This window comes from Stegostoma tigrinum, chromosome 31, assembly GCF_030684315.1.
Source record: "Stegostoma tigrinum isolate sSteTig4 chromosome 31, sSteTig4.hap1, whole genome shotgun sequence".
In the NCBI taxonomy this organism is placed as follows: Eukaryota; Metazoa; Chordata; class Chondrichthyes; order Orectolobiformes; family Stegostomatidae; genus Stegostoma; species Stegostoma tigrinum.
Genome location: NC_081384.1, coordinates 7,683,358 through 7,710,605, shown reverse-complemented (window position 1 = coordinate 7,710,605; position 27,248 = coordinate 7,683,358). Strand labels below are relative to the sequence as shown.

At 42.0% G+C, this 27,248-nt stretch overlaps 1 protein-coding gene across 4 annotated transcripts in view; it reads left to right on the top strand.

The window, feature by feature from the left end:
• The window catches only part of LOC125466320 (plexin domain-containing protein 1-like), a 432,462-nt gene that overhangs the window by 235,458 nt on the left and 169,756 nt on the right, over nt 1-27,248 (top strand). For 3 of the 4 annotated variants that reach the window (XM_059638864.1, XM_048560676.2, XM_048560675.2), the window contains exon 13: nt 20,307-20,464. In XM_059638864.1, coding sequence (XP_059494847.1) covers nt 20,307-20,464 — 158 coding nt within the window. Of the gene's footprint in view, nt 1-20,306; nt 20,465-25,583; nt 26,211-27,248 lie in introns of those variants that run through there. The other variant, XM_059638863.1, reaches the window with a different exon arrangement.

The window sequence follows — 27,248 nt, the reverse complement described above, 5'->3', positions numbered from 1 at the left end:
ATCCTTGACTCTGAGCCTTCCCTGGCTGCAGAGCTTCAAACTGTGGGATAAGGAGTTGTCCAGTCAAGGTTGGGTTTAGGAGAAGTTCCATCACTCAGAGGCTTGTTCTTTTTTTGGGAATTCTCCACTCCCCAGATGTCAGTGCATGCCCAGGTCATCGGAAATATTAAGGGATGGAATCGATAGACTTATTTTGATTCTAAGAGATGGAGGTAATGTGGAGAAGTGGAGTTTGGCTTGATATTATTGAAATGGCTGCAACGGTTTGAGGAGCTGTATTGATCTTCTCAAGCTCCTTTTTCTTGTATCCTCATGGACATGTAACAGGCAAATATCTAATGTAAAACCACTGCTGCTTAATGTATTGTTCCACCTAGCCAACTTCTTTTTTAGGTCATGGAAAAGTCTCCATTAGTTGAAGATATTGATTCTGATTCATTGCATAGATGCATAGTATAGCATAGCATAGAGGGCAGCACAGTGGCTCAGTGGTTAGCACTGGTGCTTCATAGCACCAGGGTCCCAGGTTCAATTCCACCTCAGGTGACTGTCTGTGCAGAGTTTACGCATTCTTCCAGTGTCTGCAGGGGTTCTGGCCAAAGATGTGCAGGCTAGATGGATTGGCTGTGCAAAATTGCCCATAGTGTCTAGGGATGCATCAGTTAGGTGGGTTATGAAGGATGGGTCTGGAAGGGATGCTCTGAGGGTCAGTGTAGATTTCTGGACCAAAGGGACGGTTCCCACACTGGGATTCTATGATCATTCATACTGCACTCATGGAGTCCAGGGTTATCATAATTATTCCATTTCTTTACAGGTGACATCATGGTGTTACAGTGATACTGGCCTAGTAATCCTAAATCCAGACTAATGATGGAGATGTGGATTCAAATCAAAATTCAGTGAATTAAAAAATCTGGAACTGAAAGTTGGTCTCAGCAATTGTAGCTGTTATGTTGCCATCGATTGTTTAAAATAAAATGCTGTCTTCCTTGAGGGATGGAAATCTTCTGTCTTAACCTGATCTGGCCAACATACGACTCCAGACCCAGGGCAAGGTGGTTGACTCTCATCTGATCTCAAGGGCAATGAGAGGTGGGCAACAAATGCTGGCATTTTCAGTGAGGCCCACATGCCAGGAGTTGAGTATTATCAGATCAGTCATGACCTCATTGAATAGTGGTTGAGACTCGATGGGCTGAATGGCCTACTTCTGCTGCAAGTCTTACAGTCTATTGGTCTTAATTTATCTGCCTTCCTGGAAACCCTACAGTGTAGAAAGTGGCTATTTGGCATATCAAGTCTCAAACCCCGTCCAAAGAGCAGCCCACCTCTCCACCTTATTCCTGTAACCCCGCATTTCCCATGGCTCATCCACCCAACCTGCACAACCCTGGATGCTGTGGGCAATTTAGCACTGCAAGTTCATGACCTGCACATCTTTGGGATTGGATTTTTTAAAAATTGGTAGTCGGCACCTGTCCTATCCTATGGTCCTGCAAATTGTTGCTTTTCAACAAAAGTGGTTCCTTTTTTCAAAGTTACTGCCTCTACCACTCTGTAGGCAGTTCCTGCTGGATTAGAATAAATCAGTACTTAATTTGATAGTTTTAATCAACCTGTTCAAGTGTGCTATGCTACATGTGTGGAGCAGGCAGGACCTGAACCCCAGCCTCATGACTTAGAGGCAGGACATACCACAGTGCCACAAGTACAACATTAGACTTATTTCCACTCTATCTGATTCACTTGCCTGAGTCTGATTGTGAGGAACAATATAAATTGGAAAGATCAGCACCTGTGGCTGCGTTGGGCTGTAACTTAATTGTTTAAGAAATGCGAATCATGATTAAGAATCAAAAACAGAAGTTGCTGGGAAAGTTCAGTGAAGAGAAATCAGAGTTAACATTTTGGGTCCTGTGACCCTGCCTCAAAACCAGACCCAAAACATTAACTCCGATTTTCTTCACAGATGCTGCCAGACCTGCTGAGCTATTCTAGCAACTTCTGTTTTTGTTCCTGATTTACAGCATCCGCAGTTCTTTCGGTTTCTATGATTGAGAGTCACCCTGCCTCCAGCAGCTCCAATCTTCAGAATCGTGTTAAAGCATACGATCCTCTCCCCTATGTGGAGAAAGGTAAAAGGTCACACCTCAATAGGGAAGAATTGAGTGATGAGAGCATTTTGGAAAAGGCAGAGGTGGGTTCGCATTGAAAGAAAGCAACATGGAGAGAGAAACTAACAAAGATTGGCCGAGATAAGGTTAATGTGGAGCACTACTTCAGGGTATACCAGAATACAAGGACATCAGTTAAGTTGATGAAAGAAAATTTCAGATACATAAAGGAAAGATCTGCATCTTCTGAAGAATTCAGAAGTCACATGACACCAGGTTATAGCTTAACAGGTTTATTTGAAATCACAAATAATTTACTCCTATATCTTATGGTTTTATAGGGAAGTGGAGTTGAAATGCCCATCAGCCATGATTTAAATGGCGGAGTGGACTTGATGGGCTGAATGGCCTTACTTCCACTCCTATATCTTATGGTCTAAGCTTTCAGAGCACTGACTTCTGTTATGTGATTTCTGACTTCGTCTATCCCAGGCCAACACTGGCACCTCCACATCATGACTTCCATCTTCTGAAGGAGTAAAGGGGTGAGAGTTCCTAAAGATGAATGATAAGATCATTGCAGAAACTAGTGATTTCAGAATAACTTAAGGGACCGAAGAAAGCTTCAGGGCAAGGAAAATGCATCATAATTTCAAGGATGTAGGTGCCAACAACTGGCTTTAAGCTCTTACCTCCTTAGTGATTTCTTTTCTCCCAACTCTGATCATATGCAGTAAGTAAAAAACCTAAAACTAAAACCAACTGGATGCAAAGGCTGATTTGGCTTCATTCTATCTGCAGATGCAATCTTTTACTGGAGAAATTCCTACTGGAGGATTGTGACCACAGCTGTGCAATATCTGATAAATCCCTGTTCCCGATAATCCTTGTTTTTCTTGGCAGCCATCAGATCCATGTGCCAGGAACTCTGTCGACCAGGCTATTTTTGTGTAATTTCACCAAGTGGTGTTGTTTCTAGGCTTGGTGGAAGCCAAATTCATCTACGTGTGTGTGGGGCTAGCATGAGGAGGAATTACACCTCTGTAATTGTTTGTTCATTTATCTCCCAAATTTCGTGGTTTTCAAGCAGAGTTTTCTTTGGACTAAACATGAAGCTGGGAATGTCTCAAAAAGCAAGGAGTTGGGCAGGTAGAATGTCGATTGGTAGGGATCGAGGGTGTTAACTCATGACTTAACACACTGGTGTTGTACTTTAAGGAATTGGGCTAAAATCCAAACAAAGACCGGTGAGGCAAGAGTGCTCTGAGGGTAGAGACTAATTTTAAACATAGCAGTCAAGTGAGACAAGAGTTATCATTTCGGGTTAACCACGAAATGTTAACTCTGTTTTTTCCTTCACAGATGCTGCCAGACCTGCTGAGCTTTTCCAGCAACTTTTGTTTTGTTCCTGATTTACAGCATCCGCAGTTCTGTTGGTTTTTATTCAAGAGTCTCATTTGACTGCTGTTTGTAAAATTTGTCTCTACTCCCAGCAGGTGACCTCCGTTCTTTGTCGTTCTTGGGGTTTGGGTATGACTGGTGAAGCCAGTATTTGTTGCACATCCCTAATTGCTCTTGAAGTGAGCGGCTTTACTGAGCTATTTCAGAGAGCAATTAAGAATCAACCACATTGCCGTGGGCCTGGAGTCACATGGGCCAGACCAAGTTAGCCTGGCAGATCCCCTTCCCCAAATGACATTAAGTGTGAGCACATATTAAAAAATAATACATATTAATTCTTAGGCTTGTGGAGAAAAAAATAATTTACCCCTTGCCCTAGTTTCACTGTGAAGTTGGTGATAAACCTTCTGAAAGCTTTTTAGTCTAGGACCAACTTTATAATGGTCCGTGTTAAATTTCATCAGCCAACTGATGTAGCTTGTTTGAGCCAGTTTGTTGTTTCTGAAGCACCTCCTTAGATTCAGCTGCCTTCCTAAGACCCTATCAACTGTAAATTTGAATTCAGGTTGTACCTGGCAATGGAAGACGGGAAGAGTCCCAGCTCTGATACTTCAGTTACCCCATTGAGCATGTTCTACTTCCTCTTAAATATAATTCCCCCAACAAACACAGATCTATCCCTGCACCAACACTTCTACACTCTCAGTTTAGTACCATTCTGCATGCAGCTTACTTGAGACTGAGACCCAACTTCATTAGAAGGCACATAAGAGTCATAGGGATACACAGAATGGAAACAGACCGTCATGCCGATCAGATATCCTAAATAAATCGAGTCCTGTTTGCCAGCATTTGGCCCGTATCCCTCTAAACCCTTCCAATTTATATACCCATCCGGATGCCTTTTCGATGTTTTAAACCAGCCTCCACCACATCCTGTGGCAGCTCATTCCATACACACACCACCCTCTGCAGAAAAATGTTGCCCATTACGTCCCATTTAAGGCTTTTCCCCTCTCGCTTTAAACTTATTCCGTCTGGTTTTGGACTCCCCCACCCCTGGGGAAAAACCTTATTTACCCTATCCATGACCCTCTTGATTTTATAAACCTCAGGAAGACCACCCCTCAGCCTCTAACTACATTAATATGTCATGGCTGATCTATCTTCAGCTATTCTTGTACGCTCGTGACTGATGTCCAACCTTGCAGCTTCCATATAAACTCATCTGAAACCTTGCTGCCTGTTTCCTAACTCACTCAGAAACACTGAGATAGCAAGAACTGCCGATTCTGGAGTCAGTGTGGAGCTGGATGAACACAGCAGGCCAGGCAGCATCAAAGGAGCTGGAAAGCTGGCAAAGCAGAAGAAGGAGCCCGACCTGAAATGTCAACTTTCTTGCTCATCTGATGCTGCCTGGCCTGTTGTGTTCCTCCAGCTCCACACCGTGCTATCTCACTCGGAAACCCATCTGCTTCTCATTCCTATGCCCATTGACCTCAGTCAGGCTGCTTCCAGTCTCGCAATATCAAAACTTTTAAAACATTTGACCTTCTTCTCCATTCCCCTCCATGACCTTTCTGTCTCAGAAGTTTCCTTAAGACTGAAAACTGTCTAAGATCTCTGTACCTCCTCCATTTGTGGTCTCTTGTATATCACCAGTTTTCATCACTCCAGCAATGGTGTCTGTGGCTTCAGTCCTTGAATCCCAAATTCCGGAATTCCCTCATTGCATCTCTCTGCATTGCTACTTCTCTGTTGCCTTTTAAGACGCTCCTTAAAATGTATCTTTTTGATGAAGCTTTCCTGAAATCTCCTGAGGAGACTATCAAATTGTGCTTAATAACTCTCCTGTGAATCACAACGGGGCATTTTATGACTTTAAAGCTACTGCTTAATGCAAGTTGATGCTGTTGAGTCAGAGTTTATCGGTCTTTTTACAATGCGCCATGTCAGATAATCAATGTAATTACAACCATGTTACTCATTAACTCATAAGACGTACAATCCCAACTAAAATCCTGTTCAAAAAACCATCTCACGTTTGTGCCCCAGGTGCCAGATAGACCTCTTCGTGGGATTTCCCACATAATCGACTCTTAATTTGAAACATAGCACTGCACTTAAATGTCAAACAGGCATTTCGCCATACACAGAGAAGGAAAAAATAACTAGTGTGCCAATAGTAGGGCCTTTTACTTGGCTGGAATAGCCCTGGCTCCGAAAAACATTTCCTTGCCTTCTGTTGCCAAAGAACACACAAATGAGAGGGAACAGCCTGAATCGACAGCTGAACGTATGGAGAATGGCCAATCCTTAGAGGACAATAGATGAAGACAGGGTAGATTGCCGAAGAATTGCTGGGGGGAGAAGTACATTGGGTTGGAAAGCCATGCTATGAGTGATATTGAAACAGTCTGTCTGTACCCAGCAGAGGATTTCCCTGCAGTGATTCTCATTCTTTATTGTGGTGTGGACATCAGTGATGAAACCAGCTTTCTTTGTGACCTATCCCAATTGCCCTCCATTTGAGCGACTTTCTGGACCATTTCAGAAGGCAGTGAAGAGTCAACCTTCTAGCTGTGGGCCTGGAGTCACATATAATTCAGACCAAGTAAGGACAGCAGATTTTCATCTGGTCCTGTTTTTATAAGTTAGTCTTATGGTCAGCACTATCTTTCAATTCAAGGTTTCTTTTATTTTAGCTCACTTGAGGGATGTGGGTGTCACTGGCTGGGTCAACATGTATTGCACATCACCAGTTGCCCCTTGAGTAGGTGGTGGAGAGCTGCCTTTTTGAACCACTGCAGTCCATGCGCTGTGGGCTGACCTACAATGCCGTTAGGCTGTTCCAGGATTTTGACCCAGCGGTGGTGAAGGAACAGTGATATATTTCCAAGCCTGGATGGTGAGTGGCTTGGAGGGGAAAGAGGAGGTGGTTGTGTTCCATATATCTGTTGTGTTTGTCCTTCATGAATTGCAATTTATTTGTAACTGAATTTAAACTGAAGCAGCTGTCATGGTGGGATTTGAACCTATTTCCCCCTGGGCCTCAGGATGACTACACTAGTGACATGACCACCATGTCACCATATCTATTCCAATCCTTTCAACTGTAAAGCCATACTGACTTCAAATTTGCCTTTAACATATCTCTTCCCGAAGAGAAGTTAACATTTCAAGCCAGTTATAAAATCAGTTATCTGACCAACGAAGCAGGTCGGTCAGTTAATCGATACTAATACTAGTTCTTCTTTCGGAATTTAGTTACCTTACAGTAAATTGGGTTAAGGACAGATTTAGACCAGAAAATTTAATCACAAGGGATTGTGATTCATTGACGATTAATTACTATGCTGTTGCCTCAGGCACCATTGTCACGACACTTAAGCTTCCAAATGAATATCCAATATCGAGAACAGCCCAGAATTCTCGGTGAGCCTTCCATCTGAGAAATGTTTGTGCTGTTTGTTAATAGGGAGACTGGACATGGCCTTTGATAATAGAATAAGAAACTTGGCACTAAAGGAGTGGCATAAATCTGAAAGCTCTGAAGGTACACAACAAGCCAAGTTTGGAGGGCACAATGCGGTTGATATTTCAGATACAGAACTTTCCCGCTGAATTAATGGTGTAGTTTCAGAAGGTTGCAGGACCATTAATACCCCCTGAGCTAATTTTACTGCCTCCAAAATGACAAAATGTGCATTTATATAGCGCCCTTAACATTGTTCCATGTTTCAAGGCACTTCACTGGACTGTTATCAAGCAAACAAAGTGTGAAGCTGGATGAACACAGCAGGGCCCTGCTTGGCCTGCTGTGTTCATCCAGCTTCACACTTTGTTATCTTGGATTCTCCAGCATCTGCAGTTCCCATTATCTCTGTTATCAAGCAAAGTTTGTTTTGTAAGACTAATGAGTTATATTTTGAGAAGTATTTTGTAAAAGAAGAGGAATGTATTGAGTTAAAAGTGACTTAGAAAACACTTGTGTTTAACTTAAAGGAAGTACTGCAAACGCTGGCGATCTGTAAACAAATTAGAAATTGCTGGAGAAACTCATCATTGGAGAGAAAACGGAATTAATGTTTCGAGTCCAATACAATTCTTTATCACAACTGTTCTCAAGTTCTGATGAAAAGTCACCCAACTCAAAAAGTTAACTCTGTTTTCTCTGCACAGATGCTGCTAGGTCAGTTTCTCCAGCAATTCCTGTCTTTGTTTCAAATTTTAGAACTTAATGCCTGGTCAGCTGAAGGCAGAACCATCAATGGTGCAGCAGTTAAAATCTTCGATGTGCAAGAGAACAGACTGCAAGGAGAAATGAAAAGAAGTCAGAGCTGAAGGAAATCAGTTGAGTTAAGGCCATGGAGTGATTTGAAACTGGAGATAATAATTTTTAAATCCAGACATTGATAGTTCTCCTTAAGATTGAGCTGTCTCCACGCTAAAACTGCAAAGGAATTGAGTGGAGATAGCAAGTACTGCAGATGCTGGAGTCAGAGATAACAGAAATTTCAGAAGAAGTGTCCCGACCCGAGATATCAACTTTCCCACTCCTCTGATGCTGCCTGGTCTGCTGTGTTCCTCCAGCTCCACAAGGAATTGAGTGGAGTTGGGTCGAATTGGAAATGCAGCTACGAAGGGTAAAGCACTCTGCCTGTCTAAGGAGAGGTGACTGATGGCCAACATATCTCATAGACTGGTAGAGAAGGCATGGTAATGAGTAAATGGGTATTTATTCCCAATCAGCTCCAGCAAGTAAATGCTTCTAAGACAGGATGAGCCAAGCCAGACGTGTCATAGCAACAGGGCCTGTTGTGTTATATCTCATAGCAGATATAAAGTCTACAGGTATGGGGTATGCCCATAATCTCATCATCATGTCGAGAAGTGTGACCTAATTCTATAAAGCTCTTAGTCTCCATCATATTGAGCTCTTTTGCAGCATGACATGCTGAGAGAGCCATGCTCAGCATGAAATAACTCCCACAGAGGCTGGGGTACTGTCACCAAGTCACCCGTTATTTACACATGGAGAGTTCTTGACACTGATCCAGCTCCCTCAGAGCCAGCTGTCAGAGAGACCAGAATGTCTGACATGCTTGTTCTTATCTGTCAGCCAGGGCTCCCTGATTGGACCAATTGAACAGCCTCTGTGAGACAACTCATATTCTAGGAGATCCACCCTACTGACCTCATTACAGTCACTGCAAAGCACATTGAATTGAATGCAAAGAGTGATTGTAAAGATGTTTATAAATACCATGAGCTATAATAAAACATCATTGAAATCTTCACAACTATATGTCCCATGTTTCGTCCTTATGTCACAAGAGTAGCACAAGTATCATAGCTTGATTGTTGCAAGTCATCAGAATATCCTGCCTCATCATTACCGGACCAGTACCAGACCATATTCTATGGCTTTATCCTGTTAATAGGAACATAGGAAGAGGAGTAGGCTATTCAGCGCACTAATACTCCTCATACTCCATTCTTGGATCTCTAGTTCTGGGAGATTTCTAGTATCTTTCTCAATGAATACAAACACAAAATATAAATCCTTCTGACTGTCTATAATGGACCTACATTCATTTTAGCCAAGTGTTTTCTTTTTATATACCTCTAGAAGCTTTAACGGGCCTTTTTTATGGATTTTACTGGAATGCATTGATAATCTATGATAATGGGAACTGCAGATGCTGGAGAAACCAAGATAACAAAGTGTGGAGCTGGATGAACAGCAGGCCAAGCAGCATCTCAGGAGCACAAAAGCTGACGTTTCGGGCCTAGACCCTTCATCAGAGAGGGGGATGGGGTGAGGGTTCTGGAATAAATAGGAAGAGAGGGGGAGGCGGACCGAAGATGGAGAGAAAAGAAGATAGGTGGAGAGGAGAGTATAGGTGGGGAGGTAGGGAGGGGATAGGTCAGTCCAGGGAAGACAGACAGGTCAAGGAGGTGGGATGAGGTGGTAGGTAGGAAATGGAGGTGCGGCTTGAGGTGGGAGGAAAGGATGGGTGAGAGGAAGAACAGGTTAGGGAAGCGGAGACAGGCTGGGCTGGTTTTGGGATGCAGTGGAGGGAGGGGATGAGCTGGGCTGGTTTTCCCTTTCCTTATCAGTTCCTTGGTGCTCCTTTGCTGTAAGCTATAAACCTTCCTATCCCTAGAATTAACGAAATTTCTGCCACGTTTATAGGCATTATCTTTTAACCTTATTTAATTTTGAACTTCAGTTGCGAATGGTTGACTGACTTCCTTTGAGATTTTGCACTATGAAGGAATGTATATTTGTTGGAAGTCATGCAGTAGCTCCTTAAAGACTACCATTGCCTCAGTCCCGTTATGCTTTTATAATATATTTTCCCAATTTATCTCCTGCAATGGATACAGCCAGCAGGTCTCCAGGCAGCTTTTGCCTTTGACACTATGCACCTAAATGCTGAAGGTTTCATGAATTGGGTTATGACACTATGAAGATAAAGGATTTGCTCCATATCAGACAAACCAGATGTTGTGGGCTCTCACTGTTTATTGTGGACTCTGTTGAAGGTGATAATAGGGTTCCTTAATTGAAAATAAAAAATGAATCTTGAAAGTTTATTGAATAATATACATTTGCACTGATTAATTCTGGTTTTAATGAAGACTCCTTTCAAAAGGTTTGGCAGTTGTGAATTAAATCCAATTGTTCTCTCACTTTGATAGTAGGAACTGCCGATGGTGGAGAATTTGAGTTAACAAGGTGTAGAGCTGGATGAACACAGCAGGCCAGGTAGCATGGGTCTAGACCCAAATTGTCAGTTTTCCTGCTCCTCTGATGCTGCTTGGCCTGCTGTGTTCATCCAGCTTCACACCTTGTCATCTGTATTTTCTTACCTTCTCTTGTTGCAGGACTTTAGAAACATAGTCACATTGAAATGCAGGAACTGCTCCTGCAATGGTCTCTGCATGTTAAATTGACTGGTTTCTATACAATGTGCTTTGTTTGTTAGTCCTGTTCTTCTCTGAAATATGAAATCCACTTCTTGATTTTGATAGATACTTCTATCTCAAGACCCATTGATTTGTTAATGCAGCATTTATAAAGTAGCTAGACTGGGAAAGAAAGGAAGACCTGCATTTCTACTGCACCTTTCACAACCTTGGGATGTTCCAAAGCATTCTACAGCGAATTAAATGTCTATGAAACGTCAGGCCAGAATAGAGTCAAGAACCCCATGCCTGGATGAAACCTAGATCCCAATTCTGTGCCGCCATTGCATCAGTGATATGACGCTCCTTTGAACTGCTGCATTGCACAAGAGATAAGCTCAAGCTCCACTCAGTTGCAGCAAGAATCTTCAGGATGCAGGAGTTGTGTGCTTTGCGCTTCTGTCAAAGGCAGATGGCAGCATTAAAGTAGACTGGCCACTGCCTTGCTGATTAAAAGCAAATATTGAATGTAGGAGTTAGGAAGCCATGTTGTGGCTATTGAGGACATTGGATAGGCCATTTCTGGAATACAACGTTCATATCAGGTCTCTCTGCAGTAGCAAAGATGTTGTTAAACTTGAAAGAGTTCAGAAAAGATTTGCAAGGATTTTGCCAGGATTGGAAGTTTTGAGCCTTAGGACAAGGCTGGACTGGCTGGGTTAATTTCACTGGAGCATCAGTGGCTGAGGGGTGACCATATAGAAGTGTATAACATCATGAGGGGCATGGATAGGGTAAATAGACAGGTCTTTTCCCCAGGTTAGAGAAGTCCAAGACTGGACGGCAGAAGTTCCAGGTGAGAGAGGAAAGCTTAAAGATTCCTAAGGGACAATCTTTTCACGCAGAGGGTGGTGCGGGTATGGAATGAGCTGACAGAGGAAGTAGTGGAGGCTGGTACAGTTACAACATTTAAAAGGCATCTGGATGGGTACATGAATAAGAAGGGTTTAGAGGAATATGGGCCAAATGCTGACAAATGGGATTAGATTAATTTAGGATATCTGCTTGGCATGGATGAAGTGAACTGAAGGCTCTGTTTCCAAGATGTACATATGTATGGCTCTATGATTCTAACAACTCCTTAGAAGAGAAGCAGAATTAAGGAGAAGAAGAATGGCCATGCAGCCAGAATAAAGATGATGTGCTTCATCTTGTATAAGGTTGCTCATCACCTGACACTACTCATCAATCAAAAGCAAAACATTTGGATAATAAACCTGGCAACTGGGCTCTGGCATGTCTAGAATGTCCAGGTGACCAATTGTAAACCCCAACAACAACATCCCAGGACAATGATGAGCTCCTCTACAAGAATAATGAGCCATTATTCAGAGGGCAACCAGATTCCCCGCTCTCCATCTCCACCCTCCATCTAAAAATAGCAGTGAAATTCAGGCACTTTGAGATGCAGACCTCCAGGAATGCAAATTTTAAGCCCCGCACACAGCCAATTTGTGCACAGTATGATCCCATAAACAGTGATATGATGATATTTAGATAGTCACTTATGGTAATATTGGTTTAAGGATTGATATTGGTCTGGTTTCCCGGGAGAATCTACCTACTGTTCTACAGTCAATGAGTAAACTCAGTTAAATCATCAGCCAAGAGGTAGAAGCTTTCCTGACTTATATGGAATAGTCAGGCCTGAGGCAAGGCCCAACAGGGTAATATGTGACAATAAAACTTTTGGCAGTGAGCTAATGCATTTTAATTAAACTTAGCATTTTAATAGGTCTGGAATGCCGAGGCAATAAACTTTATGCTATAGATCCTGTATGGGGCTGGCTAAAAAACATCTTCAGAATTCAAAAGCTTCACAAGAATGTAGTTTCAAATCACTCAAGATTGAACTGTTCAATTTGCAAAAGCTTTTAAACAGTCTATCGCTCACTTTCTAAAGGAAGTGAATTCATTGCTAGATTAACATTCTACACCAGGGAGATGTTAGAAGTGAGAATGCTGAGTCATCGAAACAGGTCTGGACCACTCAACCTATTTGAGCCAGTTCTGCCCAGTGATTTGTATCTCATTCCACTTTGATTAACTTTGATCTCTTGATTTTTTGAAGCCTTTTTCAAATAAAACTGTGTTATTTCACTCTAAGCAAAATCTTATGTTTGCCTCAGAATAGGTAATGAATGCAGACTTTGCAGTATTGCTCATACCTTGGGATCAAATAGGACCTCCTCACTCCTAACAAACACTGTCCATCTCTCTGTCTATCCCTCAGGACAGAAAAAGATTATGTAAACAGGCAGCGCAAAGATTGATTCAAACAAACCTGTGCAAACTCATTTAGAAGGCTGGGGATGTGTTTCTGACAGAATTAACTCAAAATGAGACTCATTAACTCCATTTTCTTTCACCAGAAATGCCTGCTTGAGATTTGACAGGCTGGTATTGAATTGAATCCCTTGATGTTTGCATTGTTTTGAACAAACAAAGCTTAGGGCCATTTCTGAAGAAGGGTCTCGACCCAAACATCAGCTTTCCTGCTCGTCTGATGCTGCTTGGCTGCTGTGTTCATCCAGCGCTACACCTTGTTATCTCAGGGCCTGTTCTGTCCTCACATCGTGGGGAGGAGAGTCAGCAGACACCTGTCCTGCCATTACGGCCAGTGTGTGATTTGCAGTGTGAGGACCTATCTTCTAGACTATACGGAACAATGGTGATATTACTGATCGAACACCCATTCTCCCCAGTGCACCTTGGCCACCTCCAGATATTTCTGTCCTACAAGTGAGCGGCAAGGCTGAGCACAATCAAACAGGCCTTAAATGAATATGTAAAACCTCCCACAATCGTTCTGGGTGAGGAGAGTAAACTGATTGAGCTGATGAGCTCTTTGATGCAGCTGAAGGAATTCATGAAGAAAATCAAGAGTAATTAGTTAGATATGGTAACTCAAGGAACTCAGTGCTCTTCTGAGAATACGAATGGTTATTAAATGTCACATGCAGAAATTATTCATTCAGTGACTGTCATAAATGTAAGTTAACATTTTATCCTCATACTTAAACAAGCACAAAAATAATCTTTCTCACCCTGTTGACTGGCTACCACGAGAGTTTAATTATTCTCCGTCCCCTCACCCCCACAAGACATTACCACCACACCCCCATCCCATTCCCTGTATTTTTAGGAACCTTGACAAAGTTAAACATGATTTTTCGACATTCCTTCCACCCGAGACCACTGAGATGGGAGTACTGATAGATCACAAGGCATCGTGCATGTACCTGTCTCACGCTCTTTCCATAGCCTCGTGGTGTTGTTGCTAGCCTATTAATCCAGGTAATGTTCTGGGGCCTGGGTTTGAATCCCACCATGGCAGACGCCCGGCATTTGAATTTAGAACTTAGAATCCTTACAGTGTGGAAACAGGCCCTTCGGCCCCATACATTCATACAGACCCTTGGAGCATTCCACGCAGATCCATACCCTTATAACCGTATAACACACACACCTCTGAATAGTATGGGCAATTTAGATGGCCTATGCACCTAGCCCACGCATCTTTGGACTGTGGGAGGAAACTGGAGACCCGGACGAAACCCATGCAGACACAGGGAGAATGTGCAACCTCCACACAGACAGTTACCCGAGGATGAAATTGAACCTGGATCCCTGGTGCTGTGAGGCTGCAGTGCTAACCACTGAGCCACCATGCCACCCTAAAATTTAATAAAATTTCAGAATGTAGTTAAGGGTTGAATGATGATCATGAAGCCACTGTTGACAAGACCCACCTGGTTCACTGATATCCTGCTATTTTTATCTGGATGCAGATTGACCCTTGCAGATTGGTGATGTCTGCATCAGAATATGACTTCCAGCCTATTATTGCACCATCTGAAAATTTGAACATATTATATTCTGCCCCTACCTCTAGGTAACAAATATCAATAGCAAATAATTGAAGCCCGAGAACTAGTCCTTGTGAAAAAGACCTATTCATCACAACTCTTGGTCTTCAGTGTGTCAACCAATTGTCAATCCATGCGATTACATTATCTTGAGTTTACATTTACCTTGAGTTCTTATCTTGTACGATGACCTTTTATGTGGCACTTTGCCACTTACTCTCTGGAGATACAAATACTCTACATCTTCCAAATAAAAACCAAAAGAACTGTGGATGCTGTAAATCAGGAACAAAATCAGAAGTTGTTGGAAAATTTCAGCAGGTCTGGCAGCAGCAATGAAGAAAAACATCAGAGTTAACGTTTTGGGTCCGGTGACCCTTCTTCAGAACTTAGGGCTCTAGCTATGAGGCAACAGCATTTATATTGCGCCTTCAGTGTGGTAAGGTGTCTCACCAGAGCTGTACCAAAAACATGCTTTGACACTGGGCCACAGAAGGAAATATCAGGAAAGGTGACCAAAAGATTAGTCAAAGAGTGGTGTGTGCTGTATGTTCAGCAAGGAATCTTTACTGATGTTGCAATGCTTATGTTATCCCTTCTTAAAAAAGACAACCTGGATGCAATATCTGGGCTAAGACAGAGTCTGAGAGTTTTATCTCTTCAGGTTACATGATATGATGCTGTGATGATAACATGAGCATGTGTCTTAAAAGAATGCTGATAAACTGTGTCTCTTAAAGGTATACCGACAGACTTTTAAAGGAAGTGGCTGCCGAGATAGTGGAGGCAATGGTTGTAATATCCCAGAACTCATTGGATTTCAGGAGGGCTAACCTGATGGATAACCATCAATATGACAATCCTGTTCAAGAAGGGTAGGGGACAGAACGCGGGACACCATAGGCTAGTTAGCCTAGCATCTGTCATTGGGGAAAATGCTAGAGTCTATTGTTAAGGGAAAAAAATAGTAGGACCATTAGAAAAACTCAATGCAATTAAACAGGGTCAAAATGGGTTTGTGAAATGGAACTCATGTTTGGCATATTTTCTAGAGTCCTTGAGGATAGAACAAGCAGAGTTTGCTAACAGGGGCCTGGTAGAGTATCTGGATTTCCAAAGGGTGTGTGACAAGGCATAATATAAAAGGTTATTGTGCAAGTTAGGAACTCAAGGTATTCAAATAATGAACTGGTGATTGGTTAACACACAGAAGACTGAGAATCATGATTAATGAGCATTTTTTCAGGTTAGAAAGACATAACTGGTGGAGTTCCACAAGGATCAGTCCTAGGTCTTCAGTTATTTATTGTCTATAATAATGACTTGTAAGAGGAGCAGAATGTAATGTAGTCAGATTTGCTCATGATACAAAAACAGGTTGGAGGTCATGTTCTGATGAGGACATCAGCAATCTGCAAGGGTATATTGACAGGCTGAGTGAGTGAGCAAAAGCTTTGCAGGTGGAGTTTATTGTAGGAACGTGTGATGTTATATATTTTCATAGGAAGGGTCAAAAAGTTCAACAATTGTTTAACTGGAGAGCAACTTCAAAAATCTGCAGCACAGAGGGATCTGGGTATTCTTGTGCATAAAATAACTTGGGATGCACATGTAGCAAGTCATTAAGAAGACAAATAAAATGTTAACCTTTATTGCTATGGGTTTGAAGTTAAAAGAAAGGGAAATTTTCTTGTAACTGTTCAGGGTATTGGTGAGGGTGTATCTGGAATACCATGCATAGTTTTGGTTCCCATATTTAAGAAAGGCTGGTATTGGAGGCACTTTAAAAGAGATTCACTCAACTGATTCCTGGGATGAAGAGGTTGATTCACCAATAATGGTTAAGCAGGTTATGCCTTTACTCATTTGAGTTTAGAAAATTGAAATATTATTGATGTATGATAGAGTAAGGGTTGAGCAGATGTTTCCCCTTGTGGGAAATCTCAAACTAGTGGTCACATTGACAAAATAAGGGGAGATTCATTTAAAAGTTATTTGCAAAGGAATTTCTTATCCCAGGTAGCAGTGAATGCCTGAAATTCTCTACCCTAGAGACTCGTGAACGCTACATCACTAAAGTCGTTAAAGAAGAGGTATGATGTTTCAGTGGTTAGTGCTGCTGCACCAGGGACCCAGGCTCGATTCCAACCTTGGGTGACAGTCTGTGAGGAATTTTCACATTCTTCCTGAGTCTGTGTGTCTTCCTCTGGATGCTCTGGTTTCCTCCTACAAGAATTCAGGTTAGGTGGATTGACTGTGGTAAATTTCCATGTGGTGTCCAAGGATATGCAGGCTAGGTGGATTAGCCATGGAAAATGCAGGGATAGGGTAAGGGAGTGCATCAGGATGGTGTGCTCTTTAGAGGGCTGATGTGGACTTGATGGGCTAAATGGCCTGCTTCCACATTGTTGGAATTCTATAAGGCGATAGATAGGTTTGTAAAATATCAGCTGTGAGGAGCTAGCAGGAAAGAGGAGCTGAGGCTTAGGCAGATCAACCATGACTTTATTAAATGTCAGGGCAGGTTTGAAGGGCTAACCATTTTACTCTGCTCCTGTTTCTCATGTACTGACAGCATGATGTAGCACAGCTGAGAGCATCATGAGGGATGGTGAGGGAGGGCAAAATAGATGTTTGGGAAGGAATTCCAGAGCCTTCGGGTCCTGTTAGCTGAAGACATGACTGCCAAATGGTGATGGAATTGGTTGGGCACTGATATTTTATAGTTGGAGGAGATTACAGAGATAGAAAGGGGCAAAGCCATGGCAAGACCTGAAAATGAAAGTGCAATGTTTAAAATCAAGGCCTTTCTTGAGAATAGCCTGCAAGCAAGGAGCGACAGTCGGTGTGAGCCAGGATGTGGGGAAAAGAATTTCGAAAGACCTCAAGCTCCGGAGGATCTGTCGAGATCAGAATTAAATACTGTTCAGCCAGAAACACAATACACAGTCTTCCAGAGAATCCATCAGAGAAATGTGCCTAAAGGCTCAAAAATCAAACCCTCAACCTTGATCTCAACCAAACTAGATAACAGTGAGGCATATTGGATATGGATTGCAGCCGAATATAAAATGCTACAATTTACTCTAATGAGACCCTAAGCTAAAAATCCCTTTGGAATCCTTCTGGAATTTTTAATGAGTAAACTAAGGTCAGGGTCTTTCAGCTCAATGATTAAAATGTCTTGACCCTCGGCTTGTTAGTGTCTGTTATAAATGAATCCAGTGAGAAGGAGGGTTCATGTCCAAAGCTGTGGTGTCATGGAAGATTCAATCAATTCCTAAAGGCCACAGATGTCTTAGAATGTCATTATTTTATGTGAAAGTTTGATTTAACTTTGCTTTTCACGAAGTTCGATCATGCAAAAGACTTAAAATCTCGCGAATAAAATCCTGGGATTCACAACATCATTCCTTTGAATCCAGCATTCCTGCTCAACAATGTCTGCTAATCAGACACTGATACTCTATCTGATACAAGACTCCACAATTTCTGATATGTGGCTGTGAGTCTGAAACAGGCCCTGGACTTGGGATAGATACTGTAACTAGACTTCGGATTTAACTAGAGTATGATTGATTCAAAATGTCCCTGCGAGGACCCCCAGTGGGCCACTTGGTTTTCGGGTTAACAAGGGATAGGGAAATAAATACTAGTCTTCTCAGATCAACACGTCCTCAGTACGGACTAAAGTTCAAAAAGTGTTCCAAAGGCACATCTTGCTGCATTTGCTCCACACGTGGTTCTGTAAACATCAGCTTGGTGTTCTATTACCTTCTTGGTAATTTTCTGTCCAATGAGCTGGTACCTTCCATAGCACCAACTGCTGCGAGCCCTACATAGTATGGAGACACCCTCAGATTCCTCCCAATCTTTTTGAAACCTGAACATGAAGTGCTGATCAATCGATCTGGAGTTACAAAATTTTAGGCATCAATTGGTGAAGGAACTGAAGACTGGATAAGAGAAGAAATCATGCCATCCAAAAGTTGCAGCTAATCACAGAGGAATAAATTCATTCAGGTGTGTCACTGATCAATGATCTAGTCCCTGGTCTGTCCTTGCACAGCTCAATAAGCGTACAACTAAGAAAACACTAACAGCCCTTAAAAAGTACTGGGGATATTAGGAATGAGGAACAAAAAATGTTAGATCATCTCAAAATGAGGTTCATCAAAAGAAGACACATGAAAGATTACAGAGCTTCATAAGTTAACCCAAATGATACTTTGCCAATACAGCAGGAGAGCAGAGCTTGAAGGCAGTCAGGAATGGAAAAGAAAAATTTAGTGAAATCGTCAATTGAAACAGGTTACACTCATAACTGGATGATGAATGACTGTGATCAAAGGCAATATGTGATCTTGCCACAACTTCAGAGGAAACGCTCTATGCCCGCGAGAAACCTGACCTAGGAGACAGTGACCAGGAACTCAGTTACCTTTATCTGGCACAACCCAGACTAAACCACTGTTACTCATCACTGGCCAAAACCTGCTCCTCCACTGCCCTTTCACCCATCAGACTCCCTCACCAGTCCAAAGACCCCTGGCCTCCTGTGTCAGCACTGACAAACTCCCCATGCAGAAGGTGTACATAACCCAGGCTCCAGGAGGGTGTACAGAAGCAGGAGGACTTGAGTGCATATGTGCACAGATCATTGAAGGTGGCAAGGCAGATGCAGAGAGCAGTTAATAAATCATACAATGTGCTCAGCTTTATTAATAAGGTCATAGAGTACCAGAGCAGTGAGGTGATGATGAACATGTTCAAGATACTTGTTAGACCCCACCTGGAGTATTGTGTAAAGTTGAGGGTGCCATATTGCGAGAAAGGTGCAGATACATTGGGGAGAGAGAGAGAGAGAGAGAGAGTGCAGAAATGATTTACAAGAATGATTCTAGGAATGAGAAACGTCAGCAATCAGACTGGATTGAAGTAGTTGAGATTGTTTTGCACTGGGGAGAAAAATGCTAAGAAGAAAGGTTTCGGAAATTATGAGCAGACTGGATAGATTAAATCAAGAGAAGCTGTACCCACTCATAAGGGAAGTAAGAACAAAGGGGAATTGGTTTAAAGTAATCTGCAAATAAAACAAGGATGATCAAAGATAATTTTTTTCACACAGCAAGTAGCTAGGGTTTGGAATGCACTGCCTGGAAATGTGGTGGAAGCAGGTTCATTTAAGGCATTCAGGAGAGGCACTGGATTATTATTCAGACTCAAATACTGTACAGGGATGTGGGAATAAAGGAGAAGATTGGCACTAGGTAATAGAACTGGTGTGGCCATGATGGACCGAACGGCCTCCCACTGTGTCGTAGCAATTCTGTGATTCCAGCATCATGTGTGACTTCCCAGTTCTGGTTGCCCCAGGAAGCTGAAGGAGTGAACAGCACCCAGCAGCAGCCAACCCATTGTAACTGGTAAGCGTAGCTGGGTCATTCAGTGTGAAGCTGGTGTGTATGCTCACATTTGACTTCAATTCCACATACAGGAGAAAGCAAAACAAAATCCCAATCAGCCAGAAAGCACGAATGAGGCCTGGAAACCAGAGATATTTAAGAAACAAATAGATGCTGAGATTTTGCAGATCTAATAAAAAAAATCCCCTAGACTTCCTTCATTGGGACCATTCAGGCCTGTGCTTTCAGTGCAGATGGTCTATTGAATGCAGCATGCTGCATATCCATTCAGCCATTTAATGAGCCATTTTCCAAATAAAACAAAAGAGAAATGCATTGACAACCTCATGACATTCTAAACTGGTTTGCCGCTGATGCAGTATCTTTGAAGTGTAGTTGCTGTTGTAAATGTTTAAATATTTAATGCGAATCTTGTGTTGTTAGGATGGTTGAATCTCAGCATATGACCCTGTAGCTAATTATTCACTCCTTCCCCCCCCCCACCCCACCCCACCCCGGTTCCCTGTGTTTTCTTACAGATATCACAGATGACAGTCCCTCGGATAAGAAAGGTCCGCTGCACACCGGTGTGGTAGTGGGCATTGTGCTGGCAGTTATTGTCATCGCTGTCATTATTCTGGGCATCATCTACATTAGCAGTCATCCCCTGTCTCCCGCTGCCTTATTTTTTATTGAGGTGAGCTGCAATTTCTTTTATGATACCAATTAAAATGAAATAGATAAATATCTGTTGGCAGGGTTGGAGGGTTTGAGCGATGGGGAAGGCTGAATAGGCCAGGGCTATTTTCTCAGGCATGCTGGAGGCTGAGGGGTGCCCTCATAGAAGTTTATAAAAAGATGAGGGATATGTATAGGGTAAATAGACAAGATCTTTTCCCGAGGGTAGGCAAGTCCCAAAGGGCACAGGTTTAAGGTGAGAGGGGAAAGATTTAAGAGGAACCTAAGGGGTAACTTTTTCACAGAGAGGCTGATGCATGTAGCGAATGAATTGCTGGAGGAAGTGGTGGAGGCTGGTACAATTACAACATTTAAAAGGGGGCTGGATGGGCACATGAACAGGAAAGGTTGGCAGGGATATGAGCCAAATGCTGGTAAATGGGACGAGATTAATTTCAGATATCTGTTCAGTATGAACAAGTTGGACAGAAGGGTCTGTTTTCATGCTGTGCATCACTATGACTATGTCTCTATCTTAGGTATACCCATCAGTTCCTGACATCCAGGGGCCCCAATTCCTTTGCTCTGTCGTGCAATTGCTTGCCAGGCCAGCATTTGTTGCCCATCTCTAATTGTCCTTGAACTATGTGGTTTGCTCAGTTATATCAGAGGGCAGTCAGGACTCAACCACGCTTGGAGTCCCCTGTACAACAGAGCAAGTGAGGACAGTAAATTTCATTCCCTGAAAGACATTAGTGAACCAGGTGTGTTTTTGTTCAACAGCCAGTGATAATTTTCATGGTCACCATTGCTGAGATTAGCCTTATATTCTAAATTTATTCGGCAAATACACATTCTACAAGTTGCCGTGGTCGGAACTGAACTTTTCTCCATAGCTTTAGCATACACCACTGGTCCACTGAAGTTAATACTGAGACTTAAAGCAGAGGAGATTGAGAAGGGCAAGATTGAGATGTATAAATGAAGGAGGCATTGACAGGAGGAAACTTTTTTCCCTTGGTAGAGGGATCAGTGGCCTGAGGACATAGATCTAAGGGATATGAGTTTAGAGGAGATGTGAGGAAAATGTTTTTCACCCAGAGGGTAATGAGAATCAGGAACTCACTGCCTGAAAAGTTGATAGAAGAGAAAACCTCATAATATTTGAGAAGTATTTCAATGTGCACTTGTGATATCAAAGCACATAAGGCTATGGGCCTATGGAAAATGGGCTTAGAATGGTTAGGTGGTTGTTTCTGACTAGTGAAGAGTTGATGGGCCAAAGAGCCTCTTTCTGTCCTGTAGATGTCTATGATTGTGTGCCACCATCTCCACAAGTCAATCAAAATCTGAACCAAAGGGGGAAATGAGGTGACGTACTCACTTATTTTTTGTTTTTGGTGATGATATTGCATTGCCATCTACCTCAACTGACATCACCTAATGATAAAAACTCATCAGACTTTATCTTCATGGTTAGATAGTTTATTGACACTCAATATCCAGGCCATGCACGAAGAAAAGTCTCTAACATAGCAGCAACAGCATTTAAATATTCGCAGAATATGTTCTGGGAGGCAGCACTCATTCCACAGGCTTTTCCAAGCTCTGTTCCTCTAATGCACATGTAAAATTCCAGTCAAGTCCAATGTTTTTGTAATTACAATAGGAATAAATTACTGCTCATCAACCAGGACTTGACATTTTGAGATGGAATATGACAGTTCCAGTAATGTAAGTCAAAACAGGAAGGTGAGGATTTAGTACAGCAAAGCAGAAAGAAGGGAGACAGTAAATTACTGGCTTCTGTGAGGAAATAAAATCGCCATTGAAATGAGTCACAATTTTAAATTGAAGTAAGCTGAGCTCCTCTTCGCTGTCTAATCCAAAAGCACGTGAAACCCATAAAAGTTCCACAACAGATTGTTGGACCTATAGCCTGCTTTGAAACTGATGAATTAAAATTTATGTGACTTTTTTTGAAAGGTTCTCCTTATCATGCATATTTCCATCAAAATTGTGTAACTTTCAGCCTTACCTTTGTAATGGGATAGAAAGCAATATCTCTGTACAAATGATTGTAAATTTATGGAACTGGGGAGGCAGAGTCTGTCACTGGGCCAGTAATGCAGAGTTACAGATGAATATTCCGTTGACACAGGTTCAAATCCCACCATGGCAGATGGTGATATTTGAATTCATTAAAAATCTGGAATTGAAAGGCTGGTCTAACGGTGACCATGTAACCATTTGTTGGATTGTAGTATAAACCCATCTGGTTCACTAATATCCTTTAAGGATGGAAATCTGCCATCCTGACCTAGTCTGGCCTACATGTGACTCCAGACTCACAGCAATGTGGTTGACTCTCAACTGCCCTCTGGGCAATTAGGGATGAGAAATTAATGCTAGCTAACTAGAGATGCCAAGCAAATCAAAAAAAAATTCACATAGTTTCTGACCCAAAGAGTTGCAGATGCTCCATCATTCAATATACTCAGGGTTTTAATCCCTCTGGGAGAAGGCAGGAGAGTAAATCTGAGACAGAGTGTCAGCTACCATCCTGTTGGATGACACAGCAGGCTTGATAGGTTTATAGTGTCTTGTAACAGAGAATGCTAGAAATACTCAGCAGACTTGGTAGCATCTGTCAAGAGACAGACAGCTTTAATGTTTAAAGCTAGTGATATTTTGCTAGGGATCAAGACACAATCAAAAACACAGGGTGTAACTTTCTGCTTGAGTTTCAGATTTCTAATGTCCATCTCAACAGATTCTTGTAAACCTGAGATCAGGTTTTTTTTTCGTTCCAAAGATAGTGGAAGATGAGGATCCAAGATGTTTGAATGGTGTAGGATATGGTTCAATTGTAATCTTTTTGAAATGTGCAGGTTGCAAAGATCCTAATGCCTGGTCCAGTGACCATGATTCAGCACTGTCTTAAAGTTAACATGCAGATTCAGTTGGCAGTTAGGAAGGCAAGTGCAATGTAGCATTCATTTGGAGAGGGTTAGAAAACAAGAGCAGAGGTGTACTGCTGAAATTGTATAAGGCCCTGGTCAGACTGCGTTTTGTATATTATGAGCAGCTTTGGGCTGCGTATTTACAGAAGAATGTGCTGGTGGTGGAGGGTGTCTAAAGGAGGTTTACAGGAATGAAGAGCTCCTCACATGAGGAGCAGTTGAGGTCTCTGGTTATGTACTCAATGGAGTTTAGAAGGATGAGGGGGGATCTGATTGAAACTTACAGAATACTGAGAGGCCTGAATTGAGTGGGCATGGAGAGATGTTTCCACTCGGAGCTGAGAGCACAGCCTCAGAATGAAGTGACGACTCTTTAGAACTAAGATGAGGAGGAATTTCTTTAGCCAGACAGTGGTGAATCTGCGGAACTCATTGCCACAGAGGGGTGTGGAGATTAAGTCATTGAGTGTATTTAAGATGGAGATTCCTGATTGGTAGGGAGATCAAAGGTTACAGGGAGAAGGAAGGAGAATGTAGTTGAGAAATACATCAGCCATAATTGAATGATGAAGCAGACTGAATGGGCTGAATGGCCTCATTTTACCTCTATATGGTATGGTCTTCTCCCATTTTCAAGATTGGTATAGAAGTGGGCAGGTTAAGTATCGATGAATGTGTTGCCCTCTCTATTTAGATAGCTCTTTGATTGCAAACCAGTTTGCTAAGAGCTAAGCAGCAATCTTTTCAGCCTTTTACAGCTCTATTAGCAACTGAACAAAACGCACTAAAAAGAGTTTGATCCAGTGCAGCTCAATACTGCCCAAACTATTGGGCACCTGTGTTTGTGTTCTGGTTCAAGTTGATGGTAATACTAGGCAAGCCCGGTCACCTGTGGTGGTTAGGCACTGAAACATATTCATGGGAGGCTCCAAATATTCTATAACAAGGCAGGTTTATTTCACAAAATCAAACAATGCTATGTAGAGTACAGTGTAGAAAGATCTTAAGCAAAATCCATTACTGATCCTTAATCCCAGAGAAATCCCTATCTCAATCCTTCGCTTTTTTATTCAGCTGTCCCTTTCCAGATCTCCTGCTGAGACAGTTTAATGACATCTTTCCAGTTTTGCTGCCCTGAACTCCCTTCCCGTTCTGACCATTTGAAAACATTTGTGCAAATTCTCACAATTTGGAAAACTGTCAAACTAAAAGCCTACTGCTAATGAAACTGTTGTCCTGAACTGAAGTCCTAATTCTTCTGAATAAAACCTAAAGAACTGCAGATGCTGTAAATCAGGAACAAAAATGAAGTTGCTGGAAAAATTCGGCAGGTCTGGCAGAGTCTGTGAAGGAAAAAACAGAGTTAATGTTTTGGGTCCTCTGAGGAAAGGTCACTGGACCTGAAGCATTAACTCTGTTTTTACCTTCACAGATGCTGCCAGACCTGCTGAGCTTTTCCTGCAACTTTGTTTTTGTTCCTAATTCTTCTGAATGGAAGTGAAAGTTAAACTAGTGCACCTGTTTGCCTGTTATACACTCAACGATATAAACATTTCATCCATTAACACATATACCGCACAGACATTTAACTGAAACACATGCTTCCTTTGAAATGATGTATTTAGGTCACTGTTTCAAATGACTTTCTGACCCCTTAACAAAATCAGTTACTTTCACAGACCTGAAATTAAAATCCATCTGCCTCCATTGTAGAGAATTCCAAAAATGATAATGCAACCTTGTACACGTTCATCACACATGTATGAGAGTTAAAAATGATTCAAGCCCCTGTGTTTTTGTTTTGAAATTGGTTGTGTTTAAAAGTGGACCATCTCCAAGAATAAAGAAACAAACCATAGTCAGGAGAATTAGGAACTTTCCAGGAATGGTAATCTATCAGAATGGAAAGTAAAGAGCAGTTTGGAAAAATAGCAATTTTACCACAATGTGGCAGAACTAGAGGAGAAAGGGAGGTAATGTATTAATATAAACATTTAACACTGTTAAAAGTATGAAAAATTACAAAGGCATCATTGGAGTAATGATTCTGCTGGGCAGTGAGTCACTGACTAGAGGACATGAATTTAACATAATTAAAAATTACCGCAGAGACTAGGAATACTATAATAAGTAACTCATCTCCTGACTGCTCAATGACTTTCCACCATCTACAAGGCACAAGGCAGAAGTGTGATGAAATACTCCCCATTTGTCTGGATGAGTACAGCTCCAACAACACTCAAGAAGCCTGATACCATCCAGGACAAAGCAGCCTGCTTGATTGATACCAAACCCACAAACATTCTGAACTGAAGCTCAGTAGCAGCATATGTACTATCTATAAGATGCACTGCAGAAATTAACTATGTATCGTCAGACAGCAGCTTCCAAACCCATGACCTCTTCCATCTAGAACGACAAGGGTGCAGATACATGAGAACACCACCACATGCAAAATCCCCTCCATGTCCCTCACCATCCTGGCTTGGAAATATATCACAATTCCTTCACTATCATCGGTCAAAATCCTGGAATTCCTTCCTTAGGGGCATTGTGGGTCAACCTGCAGCACATGGACTGCAGTGGTTCAAGAAGGAAGCTCACTATGACCTTCTCAAGGGCAACTAGAAATAGCATGAAATGCTGGCTCAACCATCAACAGCCACATCCTACAAGTCAATAAAACAAAAATTCAAAGGAAGAGGATTTTCAGTGAACACAGGTGGTTGACAGAAGTAAAATCCACAGTCACTTCTAGAATGTCAAGTGGATGAATGTTTGAAAATTTCAAACGGACATGAATCAAGGGGACAGCTCCTTCAAAATGCTGACATCACTCTTATTTCAGTATTGCAAATGCTAGGAGCACCAATCATCATGTTCCAAACCAATTTGTCTGGAAGCTAGTGTTGTTTCTAAAGATCGACAGCGTTTCTAAAGATCGACAGCCTACATGACTTTTCTGCTGTGATAGAATGTACCATTATAGAATTAAAAAGCTTCATGTGAAAAGGACCCTGGGGAAGTTATTGCTTCTAATTTTGAATTTTAATACATTTGCAACTGGGTCGTAATTCTTCCGTTATAGCACTCAGATGCTTAATGAAAGAACACTGGCATTTTCAATAATCCTGATGCTTAGATTCTAAATATAAAACTGATCCAATGGGAACTATAATCTTCTGGGTTCTCTAATGAGGTTGCAGTTTCACTCTCACCAATATTGCAGACTGAATCAGGCATGGCTCACTGTTTGAAAAACAGGAAGACTTGCATTTATGTAGCGCCTTTCATCTCAACACACTTTGCAACCAATTTTAAGTATTTTTTGAAGGGAGGTCACTGTTGCAATGTAGGAAACATGACAGCGAGTTCCCACAAACAGCAGTGTTACAATGACCATAACGTTTTTTTTGTAATGTTGATTGAGAGATAAATATTGATCAAGTCAGCAGGGAAGAATTCCCTTGCTCTAATTTTGATATAGTGCCATGGAATTGTTTTTGTCCACCTACACAGAGCCTTGTTTAACAGCTCATCCATAGGACAGTACCACTGACAGTGTACTGCTCCCACAGTAGTGCAGGGAGGGGCAGCCTCAACTTTTGAGCACAAGCCTCAGAGGAGGACATGAACTCAGAGCTTTGTGGCTCAGAGGTGAAAGAGTCTCTGACTGAACCACAGAGGACATGGTTTCTTTGACCTGGATATCCCCATTATGAATGGTAACCTGTTTTAGTTCAGTTCTTTGTTAGCATCTACACAATATCAGAAGCAAGCATGACTTGAACTAAATGAGGCAGATGACAGGTAGGATCGAATTACTGCAGATGCTGGAAT